This window comes from Spermophilus citellus (genome assembly GCF_964194105.1).
Source record: "Spermophilus citellus genome assembly, chromosome: 1".
NCBI classification, from domain to species: domain Eukaryota; kingdom Metazoa; phylum Chordata; class Mammalia; order Rodentia; family Sciuridae; genus Spermophilus; species Spermophilus citellus.
The window spans coordinates 123,442,350-123,460,781 of record NC_138182.1 but is presented as its reverse complement, the minus strand read 5'-3'; the positions used below and the strand labels follow the sequence as shown (position 1 = coordinate 123,460,781).

At 37.9% G+C, this 18,432-nt stretch overlaps 1 protein-coding gene across 1 annotated transcript in view; it reads left to right on the top strand.

The window, feature by feature from the left end:
* RANBP17 (RAN binding protein 17) overlaps positions 1–18,432 on the top strand; it is a 297,306-nt gene that overhangs the window by 179,451 nt on the left and 99,423 nt on the right. Inside the window, exons 15-16 of the mRNA XM_081277519.1 lie at positions 17,092–17,165; positions 18,251–18,331. Coding sequence (XP_081133645.1) covers positions 17,092–17,165; positions 18,251–18,331 — 155 coding nt within the window. The remainder of the gene's footprint in view (positions 1–17,091; positions 17,166–18,250; positions 18,332–18,432) is intronic.

Here is an 18,432-nt window from a genome sequence, read left to right as displayed (position 1 = left end):
AAAGTATGTCTGTCAAAAAAAAAAAAAAAAAAACAAGACATATCTTTAAAGTGCATGTCTACTTCTGGGGTCTGCAGTGGCCTTTCACATTACTAGTCAGAAGCAGATGGCTGCACTGTGTTGGTTACTTTCATTGAGACCTTTCTCACTGCTCTGAACTGCAGTCTGGATAAACCAACCCCACAGAGGTAGTAGGTAGAGGTTCATTCAAATAATTTGAAAGCATAATATTAGTAGTTGTAATCCATATTTATATTTCACCTTTTTTAGATAAAAGCTTGCATATTGACCATAGGAATCAACTCAGCCTTAGGTCTCTTTGGCCCAGGATATTTGATACTTAAGAGGGAAGATCAGATTTGGGGGATTTTTTTATTCTGTTTTGTTTTGTTTTTGTCCAATTGAAAGATATAAATATTTCTGTAATACTTAAATTCAAGAAGCTCCTTAAATCTAATTAAGTTTAGAGAAAATAAGAAGACATTCTACTTTTTATGGTGGATGATAAAATTTATGAAACTTGTTTTTCCAAGCAGTTGTATGAACTAAAAATGCAAATAGGCCTAATAAGTCCATGCATTGAAGATTATTGATTTTTTTTATTTAAATAAATATTTTTTTAAAAGATAGAAAGATCTGAACTACCTCTCCAACCTTTTGAAATCAGTGATACTTGGTGGAGGGTAGTTTATTGGCATCTTATAGGAGACAGTAATGACTAGATGAGCCATTGAACTGCTATATTTTGTTCTTACATTAGTAGTAGTAATCTCCTTCAAGTTCCTGTCCTATCTTGGCCCTTCCTCTGGTTCAAGGAAAGAGAGTCAAAACTGTCACAATTTTGCCATGTTGGCATTTCTTTCAATCCTTAGCCCTAACTACTTTTCTTAGGTAATACAGCTGGAACAGTTAAGGGTTACTTTTGGAGCTGTGGAGTTAATATTTTTGTAAGTATTTTTTTTTTGGGGGGGGGGGGGTAATTGATCCCAGGACACTTTACCACTGAGCTACATTCCCATCCTTTTTTATTTTTTGAGACAGAGTCTTGTGAAGTTGCCCAAGCTGGCTTTGAACTTGCAATCGTCCTCCCTCAGCCTCCTCAGTGAATGGGGTGACAGGTGTGCCCCACTGTACCTGGTGTATTTTGCAGAACTTTTTTGAGCACATGAACTCTGAAGGAATGGGTGTATGAGGATGGATGAGGGTACTTTCCATTCAAGAATGTGGGAAATAGAGATTTCTAACTGACAAACTGCACCATGAGAAAACAAGATGTCTCCAAAGCCCAGGGTATCAGGGGGAGGGGACACAGTGTCAAAGGCAACTAAGGGTCCCCAGGATAAAGCCTGCCTAACTCTAGCCCATCATGCACATTGCAGGCAGAGGAAGCTGCACAGAGATTTCAGCTCAGGACTCCTTCCACGCAGGGACACCCCCACCCCCATAGCCCACTGCTTTAGACCAGGGCTCTTCAGCTGTTGCTCCGCCCACAGCCCAGTTTTAGTTCCCACAGCTCCCTCTGTCGTCCTCTAACCACCTAGGCTTGGATTATGTTGTCCTTTTCTTCCTTCTGCCCAGACACATGGTACCCATTCTTCAGTTTCTCTTCAAACATGCACATTTATGGTTCTCAGTATCTGGATCACATCTGTTAAAACATCTGATTAAAACTAATGATAATGCTAGCATTCATTTGTTGTTTTATACATGGAAGACACTGTGATAAATCTTTTACATCCATTATATTTTATAAGCTTCAAAATAATCTTATGACAGAGGTGTTATTTACCCCAATTCAACAGCATAGTAACTCAACCAAAATACACAGGTAAGATCAGATGTAGTGGCGCACACCTGTACTCCCAGCTACCTTGGAGACTACGGTGGGAAGATCACAAGGTCAAGGACAGTCAGAGCAACTTAGTGAGACCCTGTCTAAAATGAAATTTTTAGAAAGAGATTGGGATGTTGCTAGGAGGTAGGTTACTTGTGTAGAAGGTGCAAGGTCCTAGGTTCAATTCCCAGCACTAAAAGCTAGTAGGATCCATGCACAAGATTTGACCTTAGGTCTGTCTAGCTCTGTTATCTGTTAAATGGTGAAGTAGAATTCCCAGTCTTGCTCCTTAAGCATTTTGTGCTCTGTGTTCTTATTTACCTAGGGAAATGTGATATTCTTGAGGACAGGGGCAGTGTCATCAACTGTTTTCTTTTTGATTGATTGGATATGGATTAGGTCGGGTGAAATGGTCAGATTTTATGGAGACAGCAATTTTATTCTGATCTTAGTCATTTTTTCTGAAGTAGGTGCTATTAATTAAAATAATTAGATAGTGGATTGGAACCAGCTAGTGTTCTGTTTTTAAGGATTGTGAACTAAGGAAAGTATCTTCATAGTGTCTGTAACAATGTTGTTTTGGGCTAGATCACTCTCTCTTTTTTTTTTTCATCATACATATATTTACAATTAGAAATACATATAATTGCCTACTATGTACAAATGGACCACAGTATTGACTATGGAGCAAACATGAGCTTTAATATTAAAAAGTTAGGAAATATGCTATGGTTCCCCCTACATTCCTAGGTATATATTATAGAATACTACTTATTTATGAAGGTAATGATTTCCCTATAAATAATTTGTGAGGATGAAATGAATCTATTTCATTCTCAGCTTTATGTGTTCTAGTTGCCCATTTAAAATTGCAAATCTAAATATTAATGGTACCTGGTCATACCTGCTTTCAAATGTACATTCCCAACGATCCAAGTGATCCAACAGTGAGAATGTGATGAATGGTGTTCCCTAGGCCTTGATAATCCAAAGTAAACAAGACTTAAAATAGAATTTTGTGAATGAGATATGGGAGACAGAGGAGGGAAACATGGAGAGAGTAAGCATTTTATTCTTTTTTCTAGTCAATAATTGTGAATGTTATCATCTAACGTCTACTGCAATATAAAGAAAGTCATGATTTCAGCAAACATAATTACTGCACGTTAAAAAAAGACAAAATAAGTTAGGAAATATACTAGGGTTCCCTACATATGCTATAGAATACTGCTATTTATGATGGTAATAATTTCTCTAAATAATCTGGGAAGGTGAAATAAATTTATTTCATTAAACTTTTCAAAATATGTATTTCCCTCAAATTTGTAAGTATTAATCATAATAATCAAGCTAATTTCAAAAGAGAATACATAAAAAGGAGATCTGAATGGAGTATTACAGAATATAAATTTTTATTCTTTTATATAGTAGATTATCATCTTGAAGTAAAGATGCAATGAAAAAAAAAGTTGTTGGCACTTTGAAAATTGAAACATTGTTCTTCATGCATAATTGAACACACTTGAAATTTTGTAGGTTTGAAACAAACAAAAAAGCCACAGCCGTGATAGCTGTTACAGGAAATGGAGGAAATTAATAATAAAAGGAGATACATTACCTCATGAATATATTCTTACCAAGAGATTAAAGGATGAGAGCATTAAGCAGATACCCTGATTAATTTAACAATCTAGTCCTGAAATCGGAGCACAGATATTTCAGAATTTATTTGTACATAAACAATCCAGAGAGACAACGTAGCATACTTTCACAAAGTAAGGTTTTAAAAGCAGTTCTTAAGTATATGTGAAGATGATACTTTTTAAAATAGAGATTTTTTTTTTTAAAGAGAGAGAGAGGAGAGAGAGAGAGAATTTTTAATATTTATTTATTTTTTTTAGTTCTCGGCGGACACAACATCTTTGTTGGTATGTGGTGCTGAGGATCGAACCCGGGCCGCACGCATGCCAGGCGAGCGCGCTACCGCTTGAGCCACATCCCCAGCCCCTAAAATAGAGATTTTAACTGAGCAAAATATGTTTGATAGTTTCTGTATCTTTCTAAAAAAAAAAAAAAAAATATATATATATATATATATATATATATATATATATATATATATATATATATGAATGAACAGAATTGAGGCATTGTGCCTGATGTCTCATAATCTTGCCTTTTAGTATTTGTTTTAAATAAGTACTAGGAGCTGTGATTAAAAAAAAAAAAGACTGCATGACATAGGACCATAAATTAGGGGATAAAATCCTTTCTTAGTTTTCGTAATTGAATAAGGTTTAAATTAATGCTAATTAGAAATCCTTAAATACCTTTTTGGTTCATGAAGTAACTTATCAAAACATTTTTTAAATAAATTTTGGAGGATTTTTAGAAACTACAAACAGCATAAGAACAGTTTTCTTGAACGGCTTTTATTTTATGTCATGTGAACATTTGTGGATCACTTTATTATTTTTCCTATCAGCTATTTGGTAGAAGTCCTCAATTTGCCAAAATGGTTAATAGGACACAAATATAGACATTTCATGTGCTGTACCATGTAAATGTAAACCTTTGTAGTTACATGTTTTTGTAGCAAGAGAATTGTTTTAAAAGGCATGTAATTTATTAGCTATCGGTAGCTTCTTTATTGCCTTGCCGCGCTGCAGTAATAAATAAAAGAAAGTGAACTGATTTTACAAATGGCACACAAGGTGCACATTTTGTGGGGAAAAAGTCTTTTTTTAAAGAATTGGCATTAAATCCTTTTTTTGTGATGACAAAGAGGCTAAGAGTGCAAACTGTATTTTCTGTTTATCGAAAACAGTCTTTTTTTCTCCGGGGCATTTTTTCCTATGATCATCAAGGGATTTCAAAAGCAATAAAGTGTGGAATCATTGTTCGACTTGAACAGTATTAAAACTTAGGTTTTAATTTCAGTGAAGTAATAAGATTTGAACCTGTCTCACATTACAGCACTGTAAGGCATTTAGCAATTGTATTTTAAAGGAGGTTTTTAAAATGCAGCTCACTTGTAAGCTAACTGTCTGTCAGTAATTAATAGTTTTTCTTCAGCACAGGCTGTTGTGATCAGACCAAGAAATATCTGGGCTTTAGTAACACATTATGATAATTGTGAGAGTCTTTATTCGTAATTAGTCTAAATGTCTAATAATTTTCTGTTTGTTTCTCTGGCTGCTTAAGAGGGGAAAAAAAGTGATGTTTAAAGCCCAGTGTGTCTTTGGGCTTTTAAAAATATGAAAGTATGTGTGCAAGTGTGTTTCTATAAGTTTACATCCAGCAAGATTATATGTCATTTGGCTCATTCATTAACTGCATATTTTATCCTTCAATATCATTTCCTAAGTTTTCAACATCACAGTGTTTGATTATGTTAAAAAATATTGCCAGATAAGGTACACTATGTAAAGCTAAACCCAAACTGACAATCTGGATTCTTCTGTATTTGACATTGAAACTTACCTTTATGCCCTTAAAAAAGGCTTTAAAATATGAGCATTTCTATTAGATCAATGTGGCAACATACTTGCTGATGAAAGATTGTATTTACCATTTTGAATAGCTATTGAAAATAATTGCCTCTACAAAAGGAAACATCTGTATGATAGCACATGGTTAAAGCTGCCATCAATTTTTAACATTTGAGGGTTGAGCTATGACCTTTTATGATGACTGTGAACAGTAACTGCCTCCATTAGCCATAAGTTTTGTTTCTTTATTTTAGTAGATGGCCTAGACTGTAAATATTAGAGAATCTAAAATAAATCAACATATTATCCTAAGGATACAAAATGTAAGAGCTATTTGTGGTTGGGAACCTTTGACAGATAGTTTGGATGAAGCAGATGATTGCCTGCCTAGCGTATCTGGTCTCCATTGCTATGCCTGCAGGCAGTTCAGTGCTATGGTTGTATATTGATGTCAGGGTTAGTACTGAGTGGCTAGCAGTGACAGATGTCTATAATTACAGGCAATGCTTCCAGTATTTCTGAAAAGCCAGCCTATATTGAACAATTATCTTATTTCTGCCTTGCCAAAGAGCATGTTCCAATTGCTAGTATTAGCAGTGGTGTATATAGCGCCTCATCTGCTGCCTTGGGACAAATGTGGGAAAAGCACTTGGTTATAAAACATAAATGCAAAATATTTTTTCAACATTTTAAATTAGTTAAGTTCAGTGTTTTCCTAATTTTTATCTTCCCGTAATGTTTCCGTTGAAGGAGTCTTGAAATATAAAAGCACATTTGGCACACTTATTGGGATTTTGTCTCCCCTAGGCCTGCTTGCCTCCCCAGTGCCAGTATCCTTGCTTTACTGAATAGATGTGTTTAAGCAAGTTGGCTTTGAAGCAAGTTTCTCCAGTGTGAATTATATTTTCTGATTGACTCCCAGCACAAAGTTGAAAATGCATTTCCAGGAAATTTCTCACATCTAGTAAGTTGAGTGGGGAAACTTTTAATGGGGAAAATTACAAAATTATAGAAAACGCTACAATGTTTCAGACACCTTAGTACACTGATGGCTTTACATTTGCCAAGATTACAATTCTTAAGGATTGTTTTTTGTTGTTGTTGTTTATTTGTTTTGTTTTTTGCCCCCACCCCCCCCCACCTTTTTTAAGCTTTGAAGCCACTTAATATCCTTTCTGATCTCCAGGCTTTGGTGGCAACTTCCTTCCCTGCTCCCTCTTAGCCCCCTTTGCTGACTCATTAGAAGTGTTTCCATGCTTGGTGGTTCAGGTGCAACTGTCCTTGTTTTTATTAGACCAGTTACATTTATGACTCATGAACTGTGTGGTGCCACTCTTGCCGGGCTTCAGCTGCCCAGCACCTGATATGCTTCAACCTTGAAGTTTAAGGCAGGGCCAGCAAAAAATTATCTGTGCTGTTAGTTTCAAATTCTGGTTTCGGGTAATATAAAAAAAGAAATGCCTAGGAAACAGTTGAGAATATAGTTTTGTCTTCAACCTTAATCTATCTGTATTGATTTTCTACTTTTTCACTTTGCTGGGTTATTCATTACTTTTTCTCATTTAGTCTTCTCAACAATCTTTTATTTAGTAGATATAATTATCTTTATTATACTGAATGTGAAACAGAATTTAGCAAATTAAGAACTTAATGTCAGACCCTGGGCTTCAACCAAACCATCTAATTCAAAATTCAGTTTGATTTCTAGTATCTCATACTGCCTATACTGCCTATATGTGTATTTGGGTATGAGGTCAGGCTTGATCAGTTTTAGAGGGTTGACCGATAAGACCAGCATCACAAATTTCATCTCCATATTGGCTGTTATTTCCCAAGGAAAAAAACTAATTTCTGTAACCACAGATTGGTCCTGGCTGGTCATCAGTCACAAGAGAACTAAGCTAGATCCTAGATGTTTGATATAATCTATCTACAACAGGGGTAGTAACTCAGAACCTCTAGTCTAGTGTGAGAGATCAGTGATATGGTTATATGTGGAAGGCAGGCCCTTTCTCTTCTTACTGTAAAAGAAGGCCCCTTTGAGGCCCATCACAAAAAATCTTTTAATAACTTTAAACTCCAATAATGATGTCTGGAACCCCTTGCCTGTGTGCATTAATTGAAATAGAAGAAAAAGAAAGGAAAGGAAAAAATAACTTGGAGAATTGGATTGACTCATGGATCTGACTTGGGAAGGCTCTGATGAGTCATTGGAATTGGTAATACTCACACAGTGAGTTGAAAACTTAGGAAATATGAAGCAGGAACTTAAGATGACTCAAAATGGAGATGAGGCTTCATTTGGGAACTTAGGTGATGGAGATGAGCATCGCTGGCTTACCTGCTGTCCCAGGCCATTCTGTTCCCTGTCTCCTTTCCCATCTCTTTTCCTGCTTCTTCCGTTTCTTAACAGAACTCAAGACTAGTCATGCTGCCTTTCACTAGTGTTCTCGCTCTTCTGACTCTTCTTCTTTACCCTTTACTAAAGCTATTCACATGCCAATTTAGAACATGTGTCTATTTTTCAGCATCTGATTCAGATAAACTTCAAAGGAAAGGGGCCGTCTGATCCTTGCATGTACTCATGATGATTGCTCACACTCAAGGAGATATTACTGTCTTCCAGGGCTGTTCTCAGTACTCTACATAAATTAACTATTTGATCCACTCACAAATTTCATAAATTAGGTTCTGCTGTCATCTTCATTTTACGGTTTAGGAAACTGAGGTTTAGAGGGTAAGAAACTAACTCAAAATCACCCCATAAGTAGACTACCTTGTTCTAATTAGTGATGTTCTTTATTTCACTATTCTATTAAATAAAGAAACAGAGGTCCTGAGAAACTAAATAATTAACTAGGGTTATAGAATTAATTCATTCAGTGAAAATATTTATAGGATGATTGTTATCTACTGCACACTATGCTCAGGAGCAAATACTAGAGCCTCACTTCTATGGCTGCAGAAATGAACTTGTTTATCAAAGTTCTCTTGCCCATTGGAAGGTGACTGGGCCAACTGAAATCATTAGTTCCACCTGCCACACTTGTATAATAAAAGTACCTCATAGAAAACAACATACTATTGATTCTTAAAAACAGTCCTCTCAAATATTATTATTGTATTATATTATATATTATATTGTCTTTTCAGGGCTAGCCTTTAGTGATTGGTTTCTTGAATTACTCCATTGAAGCAAACCCATCTTAATCCATACAACCACATCCAGAGTTTGAACAGGACTTCCTATGCCTCTGCTATGGACTCCAGAATAAAATCAAAGTCCCAAAGATATTTTAAGTGGCAGCCACAAAGATCCCGAGCTACTTTCTCCCTGTGTCTAAGATTGAGAAGGCTTTCTGCTCTGCTCTTATCCCTGGCACCAGGTGGCAGGTCCCTAAACTCTGTGTATGGTAGGTTGTACTACTGAGGAGTGATGTATCCAGAGTTCCAAAGAAGGCTTGGAAAATTGTTAAGGTGAATTGACTTGCAGGTTATAGTGAGATCACTAGTTCTTAATGCTCGTCTCACTACGGCCCCAGGTTCTTTTTACTAAAACAGGTACATGCACACAGTGATAAGTGGAGGGATTCATTGTCTTGATTTCCGTTTTTATATACTATATAACCCTACAGCAGGCATGTTTTACAGCTAGATTTCAATACTCAGTTTACGTGCAGTATTTGCTGCAGAGACTATATTTAGTGTGATTGCATCATGTGAAAGTAGCCTAAGTTTCTTGGTTACAACATTTCTGAGTGGCCAGTTCTAACACCTGAAAGAAGGAGTCCTGATTTAGCTTCACAGAGAAGCACGTTATTGAGCTGTCTAGAAAACACGTCCCTCTTGTGCCATTGTTTGTTTCCGGCTGACACCTTGGAGAGGCATTGGGGTCGGGGGACAGGTTGGAGTGAACAGAACATCTTGTTTTCCAGCTCCCCACCTGTGCCATCACCCACTCACAAACTTTTTTGCTCTAAAGACTAATCGTGTCATCTTGGGAATTGGCTGTTACAAAGAATTATAAATAGTTCTTTAAGATCCTGGAATGTCCCTTCAAACCATGATCTTAAACCCGTCTACAAAGGGGTTTAAACCGTCCCAATAGCCTTGTGTCATAGCCATCATTAGCTTCTCTTTTAATGGGCTTGGGAAGATAATATATACACTCAGGGCTTTACCATGGCTTCATCCACCGAAGACTAGTCTAACAGAAGCCTGGCCCCAGACATGGAGTGAGTTGGCAGCCGGCAGGAGCAAAGCTGTGTCAGGACAAATGCACATTCTCCATCCTCTCTGGTTGGCTTTCAGCTGGTTGCACCACGGGAGTCTTTCTATGGGCTGTGTATCCTGTGACCAATAACTGGTGCACTCGACCCAGGTCCCTCTTGGCTGGTGAAGGCCTGTCGGGAGGCATTAGGTTCATGCTGGTGAAGATCCGTAGTCAGTGGCTCCCTGAAGGAAAATGGGGCTATGGGCCAGCTTCTGTTGAACAGGTGGTAGTTAGACCCTCGATCTGGCTGGGGGTGGCAGGGAAAGAGTCTCTCCAAAATCACCAGTCTTGCTGGTTTTCACATTACACCTGTACTTCTCTAATAAATGACTATTTAGAAACTACCCCAGAAATATCTCTGGCAGCATCTGGACCCCTCTAACTTTTCCACTGTCCTTAGCAGTCTGGATTTGGGCCCAAGTCAGGAATGGAAACCCCACTGGGGTGCAAGCAAAAGAGGAAGCATGTTCTTAGCCATGCATCAGTGGAGGCCCCTACTGGGAGAGGGGATTATCACCAGCAGCAGGCAGCCCTGCACCCCAGCCTGCTGAGTTCCTGCTTTGTGCCATAGGATGTGGAGCGAAGGAAATGTGAGGCCAAAGTGGTCGCTCCAAGTTTTCTTATACAATAGCTGATTCAAGCAGATTGGGAATGCCTCTTAAGAGATTTGTTAGGTACATGTCCCTTCAGCAAGATGGCCACCACAGATGGCGGGTTCAGCTATTCTAATTGAAATGAAAATTTGACGTTCATATTTATTTTCTCCTTCCATAGCCAGCTTTTCTTTATCTGATGCCACTCGATATTCCACCAAGTGAGCAGATCCTTGCCTTTTGCTATTGGGTTCCAACATAAATTGTGATTTTTTAAAAAATTAATTTCTAGCAAAAGATTTTTATACCTAATTTTAGTCCTGTATTTAGTAATGTTATCTTAAATGATATGGAAAAATTGGTCAGCCAAGATTAATCTGAATCTATGCCTTTTCACTAAGTTTGTGTATTTAGTATGCAGCAATGATGTTTGTGCCATCCATTCTCTCGATGTGGTGATCAGTTCATCGTGACATTCATGTTTTCTTCTGCTTCAGATATTAATGAGAACTCAGTATCTTAACTTCCAAGTCATTTAATGCTCTGTTAGCTCCTTCTTATACCCCTCCTTCTACCACTGCTACCAACACCTTTTGCTTTGATGGAGTCTTTCTTCTAGAAAGTACTGAATTGGCCTCAAGGACACCAGAAGCCTAGGACAAAAATATGCAAATTGCTTTCTTACTCACAATAACGGATTTCATGCCCAGTTCCTAAATTCTCTTCCTGAGGACTGTCAGTGCTTCCATTGTACTGGGTCCTTTCCAGTGATGAGTTTTGTTTTACCAAATGACAACCAAACTGGTTTTAAACTAAAACCTGAATTGGTCAGTCATTTTAATAGATTGAAGTACTACTTTAAATTCACAACAATTTGAGGGGTCATGGTATCAACTTTGTGTTATTTGATGTGAGTTTTTGAGAAGAAGCTGGTTCTGTGGAGATAGAGCACCCAATGGTGCATTGCCTGGTTGCTGATTCCACAGCACTGCTGATTTTCTGCACTGAGCCTGTTTACAGTGTACTAAAGCTCTTTGAAAAGTTACAACATCTTAAACATTTATAGAAGGCCTAAGGGTATTAAGCTGCTGTAATTTTCTGAAAATTCATTATCCAAAATCTTAATTCATTATAACAGCTCTTATGAAAACCTATAGAACCACTGTTTTCTCTTATTTTCTTATTTGCACAGAATGAGAGATTCATTGTTCTTTTTAATTTGTTTCATGTGGTGCTTTTGAGTACATTTCATAGAGGGCTGTTATTGAATTTCAGTGACTGTCATTATATATCCATACAACCTTTAGGAACTAATATTCTGGGTTTCCCAGTTCTGTAATCTACTTCAAATTTAAGGATTGACATAATTAGTTTCTTCAGAGTTATAACCAGAACATCAGAAGCAGTGCTACAGATACCCAAGACCAAGGATTAGGATTGGAAAAAGAAAGCAATTTTGAAAATTATCACAGCACATGTTTTTATTCCTTATTAAATTAAACTTACAACTCGGAATTGCACTGTGTGTGTGTGTGTGTGTGTGTGTGTGTGTGTGTGTTCGCCCACTGGCTTATCTGCCTCCTTGTGAGCACTGTATGAGCTCACTGAAGCTACCTGCAAAGGCACAGGCAATATTTATCATTCAATTGGCTCAGAAGTTAGAGAATGTATTGGATCACCGAAACATTGTACACACGTTCAAGTTGTCTTCTGAAATTTATAAGAACATTTGTAGGAAAATAGAGATAAGAGAACAAATGTATTAAAACAGTTTTTTAGGAACACATCTTCTCAAGTCTGTAGTGATGATTTCTTACATTTCTAACAACATCCTCTCTATATCAAGAGCTGGACAGATGAGATGGGTGATTTTTTTTTTAAGCTTCTAAGGCAATACCGATTTAAAAGTAGAAAGAATTTGGGTTTCATATCATGAAATTTTGAAGCATTTGCTCTGTGCCTTTAATGAATACAGTTTCTAAGACTAGAATGTGTTCATTGAACACATAGATTCCAGTTATTAATGCACATTTCAAGGTTTTGGTTTTGATTGTTATCTTTCTGCTATGTGAATGGCTGCAGGAGAAGCACTTCCTACCTTCCTGTTATTTTTTATCTGAAGGGCCTTGCCTTAAAAAGGTATTAGTAGACAGTTTAGTACCTTGCTGTGCAGAAGGGTTCATGAAAGGGGACAGAGGGGAGCCTAGCATTTGTAGTAACTACTAAATGCCAGGAACCATTATCATTTAATTTTTCTAGAAACCCATAGAGTATGAAATATATGGTTATTATTCCTGTTGATAGATAAGTAACGAAGATTCAAAGACTTGAAGCAACACCTAGTTCGTGGCAGAACCAGAATTGAAATTCAGATATGTTTGGGACCAAAACTATTCAATTTTTCCTTTGCTAAGTTCATCAAGACAGTGTTTTAAGTACCACTAAAACAGATGTCTCCCCTACCCCCAGGGAGCACACACTTGAAATTGTGGAGGTACCGATTCACAGGGAAAGCTGTACTCCAAAGTCACGTTCTGTCACGTGATGAGAGAAGCACACGTATCAGGCTCCCAGCAGTGGATGCTCTGAGCACTTAAAGAAGAACTCTTCCAATTGGCTCTGCGGGACAGGCTTTCTCCAGGAACTTGCAAGCATTAAAACCACACCTTTTTAAATAACGGAAAGTTTGCTACTATTCCCTCCTTGGGAGCTGGATTTTAAATATATTATATTTACAAGAGGGCTGGGGATGTGGCTCAAGCAGTAGCGCGCTCGCCTGGCATGCGTGCGGCCCGGGTTCAATCCTCAGCACCACAAACAAACAAACAAACAAAAAGATGTTGTGTCCGCCGAAAACTAAAAATAAATATCAAAAAATATATATATTTACAAGAAAAATTCTTTAGAAGCAAAGCAAGAAAAACATGCTTTTATGGGTGTTTTCCTTTTGTTAATAAATAAAATTAGGAATGAAATGGCACTGAATGAAATGTACATTTTCCAGGTGCAACCCTAACAAACACTGTGAAGCAGTAGGCATGGTGCACATGGAGGACAGCCACATTCTCCCTCCCCTGCCCGCAGGGAGCTGTAGTCTAATAAAGACAAGCAGGTGGGGTAAAAGAGGAGTAAAGAAGAGAGGGGGGTGAGGCAGCGGGGACTTGCCTGCAGGTGTTAGCTCTGTGTGCACAGTGACTACCGGCATAGCCACGTACCTGTCACTGTAGCATCATCCTCCTCTGCAGAAGGACTAACAACTGGGACTTGCATTTCTTAGATTTTTGCTTACTTTTCATTACAATCAAATTATCTTGAAGATTCTGAAAATAAAAGAGTAGGAATCTTGAAGTGAAAGTGAGGGTTTTTTTTCCTTTTCTTTTCATCCCTACGCCAGCTCCTGTATGCTTCTTTAAAATGGCTATTGTGCTGGGGTTTCTTCTTGCTGTCGTTAGAAAGTATTTTTGGTGAAGTGATTTAAAAAAAAAAAGTTGTAGAAAATGTTAAAGACTATAAATCTTGCATTAGAATTATTTTCTGTAGAAATTTTCCTTGACTTACACTTTATATAGAATTTTGTAGATATTTCCTCACTGAACAAATTACTTCCCACCCCCAAATTATCTATGTCTGTGACCTAATTAAATTGTATTAGATGTTTTTATATTATCTGCATGTTCTCTGAATGATAAGGTGCCTTGGAAAATGTGAGACAGTCTTTTAAAAGAAATGCTGTAATCATACATTGATTTTAAATGACCCTGTCACACGTGAAAACAAATCAGATTGTTGCTCTTAATGAGCTTTTCAATTTACTATTCAGTAGATCAGATAAGTGGATTTAAGAGGTAATGATCCTGTTTTGTACTCAAGCTTGACTGTCAGATCCTAGTAGTGGAGAGAAGTCCCCAAGGACAAAAGCGTTGACACAGTTCTCGATGGGATAATGGGAATCAAAGCTAATGGATGATAAAAGGAACGGTGCAAGTTACAGGGTAATTGTGGATTAAAGCACTGCCATGTGTCAGTGTTGACTGTTTTTTCTAGTATGTTATTGGTTCAAATCCGGTGCTTTGAGGAAACTGTTTTGACAGCAGAGCACAACAGACCTGCCTGCCTAGCTTCCCCTCTTGCGTGCCAGCCAGGGTCACACCAGGAAATCTTCTGGTAGAAACCATCAATTTTTTAAAGATACACCTTTAAAAATGTTTTAAATGTTAATCACATTCTAGTTATTACATTTTGTTATTCAGTGTGGCATAGTTAAAAGAAAACTTGGATTAATTGTGAGTTCTGCCATAAAAATTTATCATTTATAAAGCCTTGAAAAGGTAAAATTTGATTTGACAAAAGTATAGGATAATCATCTTATGGTCCAAAACAAGAAAATAAACCAAGAGATAACAGAGAAAGGAAGATGTAAATACAATAAAAATAAAATAGGCCAGTTGAGACAATGCTACAGTCATGTCCTTTCCAAAAAATCAACATACAAAAATGTGAAATTCATGGCTAATGTCCTGTGTCTGTAAAGGCAGTCCTGTGGCTGCCAGGAGAGAGTGCTTTCACTGTACAGGGCCAGTCTGAGCAAATCCATTCATGCTTTCGTCTTTGTCAAGTGAAAGTGCCTTTAAAATGCCATCCAGAGATAAGGGCGAAGTCTGTGGCCTTGGAAAAGAGCAAGGCAGGCAGGAGAGGACAGACAGCAGGGTGCCAGGTCCCCACTGTTGTCTGGTTTTAAGATCTCAGCTTACTTGAAAGATGTCATTTGACCAAGAGTGCTACTAAAAATTAAGTTCAAAGATATCAGCTATTAGAAATTCACAGATTAAAATAACAATACAAACTAATCTCTGCTTTTATTTTTCTCTTGTAATTCATGGTTCTCATCTTTTGCTTAAAGAATGCAACATCTGCTTCATAAGAAGAATCTTCATTCTTCATGTGTAATATTCACATCATAATATAGTCCTGTGGATCCAAACCATGGCTTTTGGTTTACACATTAAACACACATGTAGTAACCATATGAAATAACATCTCAGGTATTGGGACACAAAGAATAGGGATAGTGTCACCCTCCAGGAGCTGTCTGTGTAGTGGGGCAGTTACAGTGTGAACGCACACCACAGAGGAGGAGAGGGTCAGCCGTTGTGGGAACGTGATGGGGGACGGCAGCTCACTCCCGGAGGGCTGGTAAGGCCTCAGAGGGAAGGACTTTGGAATGGGAATCAGGAAGAGGAGCAAGGAGACTGATCCAGGCAAAATGAAGAGCCTGTGGACAGAGAGATCTGAAATGGCAGGAAAGGCCTGAGGTGGATGGAGGCAGGTGGTGGAAGATGAGGTAGGTTGGGGCGAGGTGGAAAGGATTCTGTGTGGCATACGTCATATCAGTTAAGGTTTTCCAAGGGACCCAGTTTGAATGCTCCTATCTATGACAAGTTTTGAATCATGGCAAACTAAGGGAAACTTCCATTTCTTTAAACCATTCTTCTTCTGAGCCCTTCATGCTTAAAGGTTTCTGATCATCGATGATTGCTGGTCGCCAGTTTCTCCCTTTGAGGCAAACATCTTTGGAGGCTCCATGGTTACTCCAGTCTTATAAGAGATAAAGGCCAGCTGTCCAGGGTAAAGTCACAGATTCATAGTCATTGAAACACTTTTCTTAGGGCTCAGGAGTTAGCTGAGGAGAACAGAAATGTGGAAGTCCATCTCCACCTCCCGGCTTCTCTCCACTGTTGTGCCCCTTCTGTCCTTCTCCCCCTCCTCTTCTCCTCTCCCTCCTTCCCACTTGCCCTCCCAGACTGAGCAGGAGCCTTCCCAGCACAGGGCTCACCGTTTGAAAGCTAGAATGCAAACTTCTCATTCAAGCAGCATTTAAAAATCTAAAAATGGGGATTCTGTGACGAACAGCTTCTCTCCCCTGCATGATTCTATAACTGGGAAATTTGTGGTGCCCTATGTATTATGTTGCCTTTGTGACCTGTGGCAGATTATCAGGCTGGTGTTTAAATATGAAAAACAAAAAGCAGGAGTAGAAGCTACAGTGCCATCCTCAGGAAATCAGCGGATCAGGAGAAGGTGGGAGAACACAATCACAGAGGACTAAAACACAGAGGAGAAATCCCAGGCAGCTGGTGTCTGGCAGGGACAACCTGGAATCACACCAGAGCATCAGGGAGTACAAAGGTGTCAACCCACCTCCAGCTCTGCCAGGCTACTAGAGGCCGTTCCATTGGCTGCTGGTGGCATTCTCCCACTCAAGGTGGGCTTTGTTTATAAGCTCAGCTGGCTTGGGTTGGGACTGAATGTTGCACCCCAATTCTGAAATCAGCATATGCTAATCAGAAGTTTAGTGGATTCCCAGGCTGGTATTTGCAACAGAGAATCTCTGAGCTTGGGATTTCAGTTTCAGCATTAAAGTAAGACCCACTTCTATATTTGGGAATGTTTGAGGAGAATTTCTATGAATTTAATTTTTAGTTTTGAAGTCCTTATTTTGATACTTGCCGTGTATTACCTAAGTTAGCTGATGGGCTGTTGGAATCTGGAGGGACAGGAACATCCCCTTTGCCAGCCTTCTGCATACCTCCCACATTGTCAGGGAGGGGGCACTCTTCCACTTGAGCAAAAAGGAGTCGAGTGTGATGGTTATAGAATGGATATGTGAGTGTGTTTGTGCACAGGTGTGTAATGATTTCAAATCAGAGGTCACTTTTAAAGGGAAAAGTTAATAAATTTTAGACTTACAATTTTCTAAAAACTCTTTGGTTTACTCCTTCCACCCACTCCCTGCCTCAGTGTGGGTGCAACAGTGCATTAAATCTCAACTGGTTCAATTTGAATACTCCTTTGAAAATATATGTTAATGATAAAGCTTTTTAAAACAAATTTTTCATGCAGGTATATGCCCGTATGTCAGAAGTATTAGGAATTACAGATGACAACCATGTTCTAGAAACATTCATGACGAAAATGTGAGTTTCTATTCTGGTTTTTAATTTTTCTTCTGTTGTTTTAAACCTCATAGATCCTTTTACTGTATTTTAGTCTCTTTACATATATTAATTTTTAATAAAATTTTAAGAATTTGCTTTCCTACAATGTTAGCATTACGTTCACATTTACAACTCACTGTGCAGAAGACATGGTAATGTTCCAAGGCGTCCTTGCCACTGTAAGCAGGCCGCATCAGCACATGGTCTAAAAAGATAACAGGCCCTGACTCTTCAGAGCAGCTTTCTTCTTCTTGTTCTTGTTCTTCTTCTAATTATTATTATTATTATTATTATTATTATTATTAGCAGTAGTCGTAGTAGTAGTAGTAGTAGTAGTAGTAGTAGTAGTAGTAGTAGTAAAATAAAATACTGAATTTCAAAGACCAGCTGAAGAGTTTTTTTGGGAGTTGGAACACTGAGTGAGGGAGGTTCAGGTGTCTTAAGGTAGGACATGTATTGGTTCACACAGGAACCTGCGACACTCAAGAGACCTGTTCACCAGAAGTGTCCTGAATTATCTTTATAATTCTAGCAGAATTAACTGGTTTCTAGTCACAGACATAACTTTGTATATTTAGCCTAAGTTTATTGTGTGTTTCTACTTGGAAACTTTGTTTTACCGGTAGATAGCACTGCTTTGCTTACAGAGAGCAAAGCCAGCTAAACAGTTGTGATCGTGAGAAGTGAGTTTTAAAACCACAATCTGATGGCTCATTTTTTAGCAGTAACCATGAGCCTCTATCTGACTTCCTTTGTGACTCCTGCTTCACTCTCTAGTTTTGGTTACATACTTAATATTTCTTCCGTAAAACACTTAAATCACTTTTTAATTTACAAAACTAAATTTATAGAGTTATGCACCTTTTAGAGATCTGTGTTTATTGTGGATTGACTGTACAAAATTTCATATGCTATAAAAAGAGTAGAACATGTTCTGTTAGAATTGCAACCTGTTTTTTGTTTTGTTAGTTAGATCATCTAACTTACATAAGTATATGTTTTTATGTTCTTCCTGCTTAAGCAAATATCTTACTTATAAGTTAAAACTTTTCTTTCGCATTTAGTGTTACAAACCTTAAATACTGGGGAAGATGTGAGCCTGTAATTTCAAGGACTCTTCAGTTCCTAAATGACCTTTCTGTTGGATATCCTTTTCATTGTACATCTGATAATACATATTAATAATCTAATAAGTGCATTCTGTTTGCCACGTATTTTCCTTCTTTATAAATTTTGTAGGTTTTTT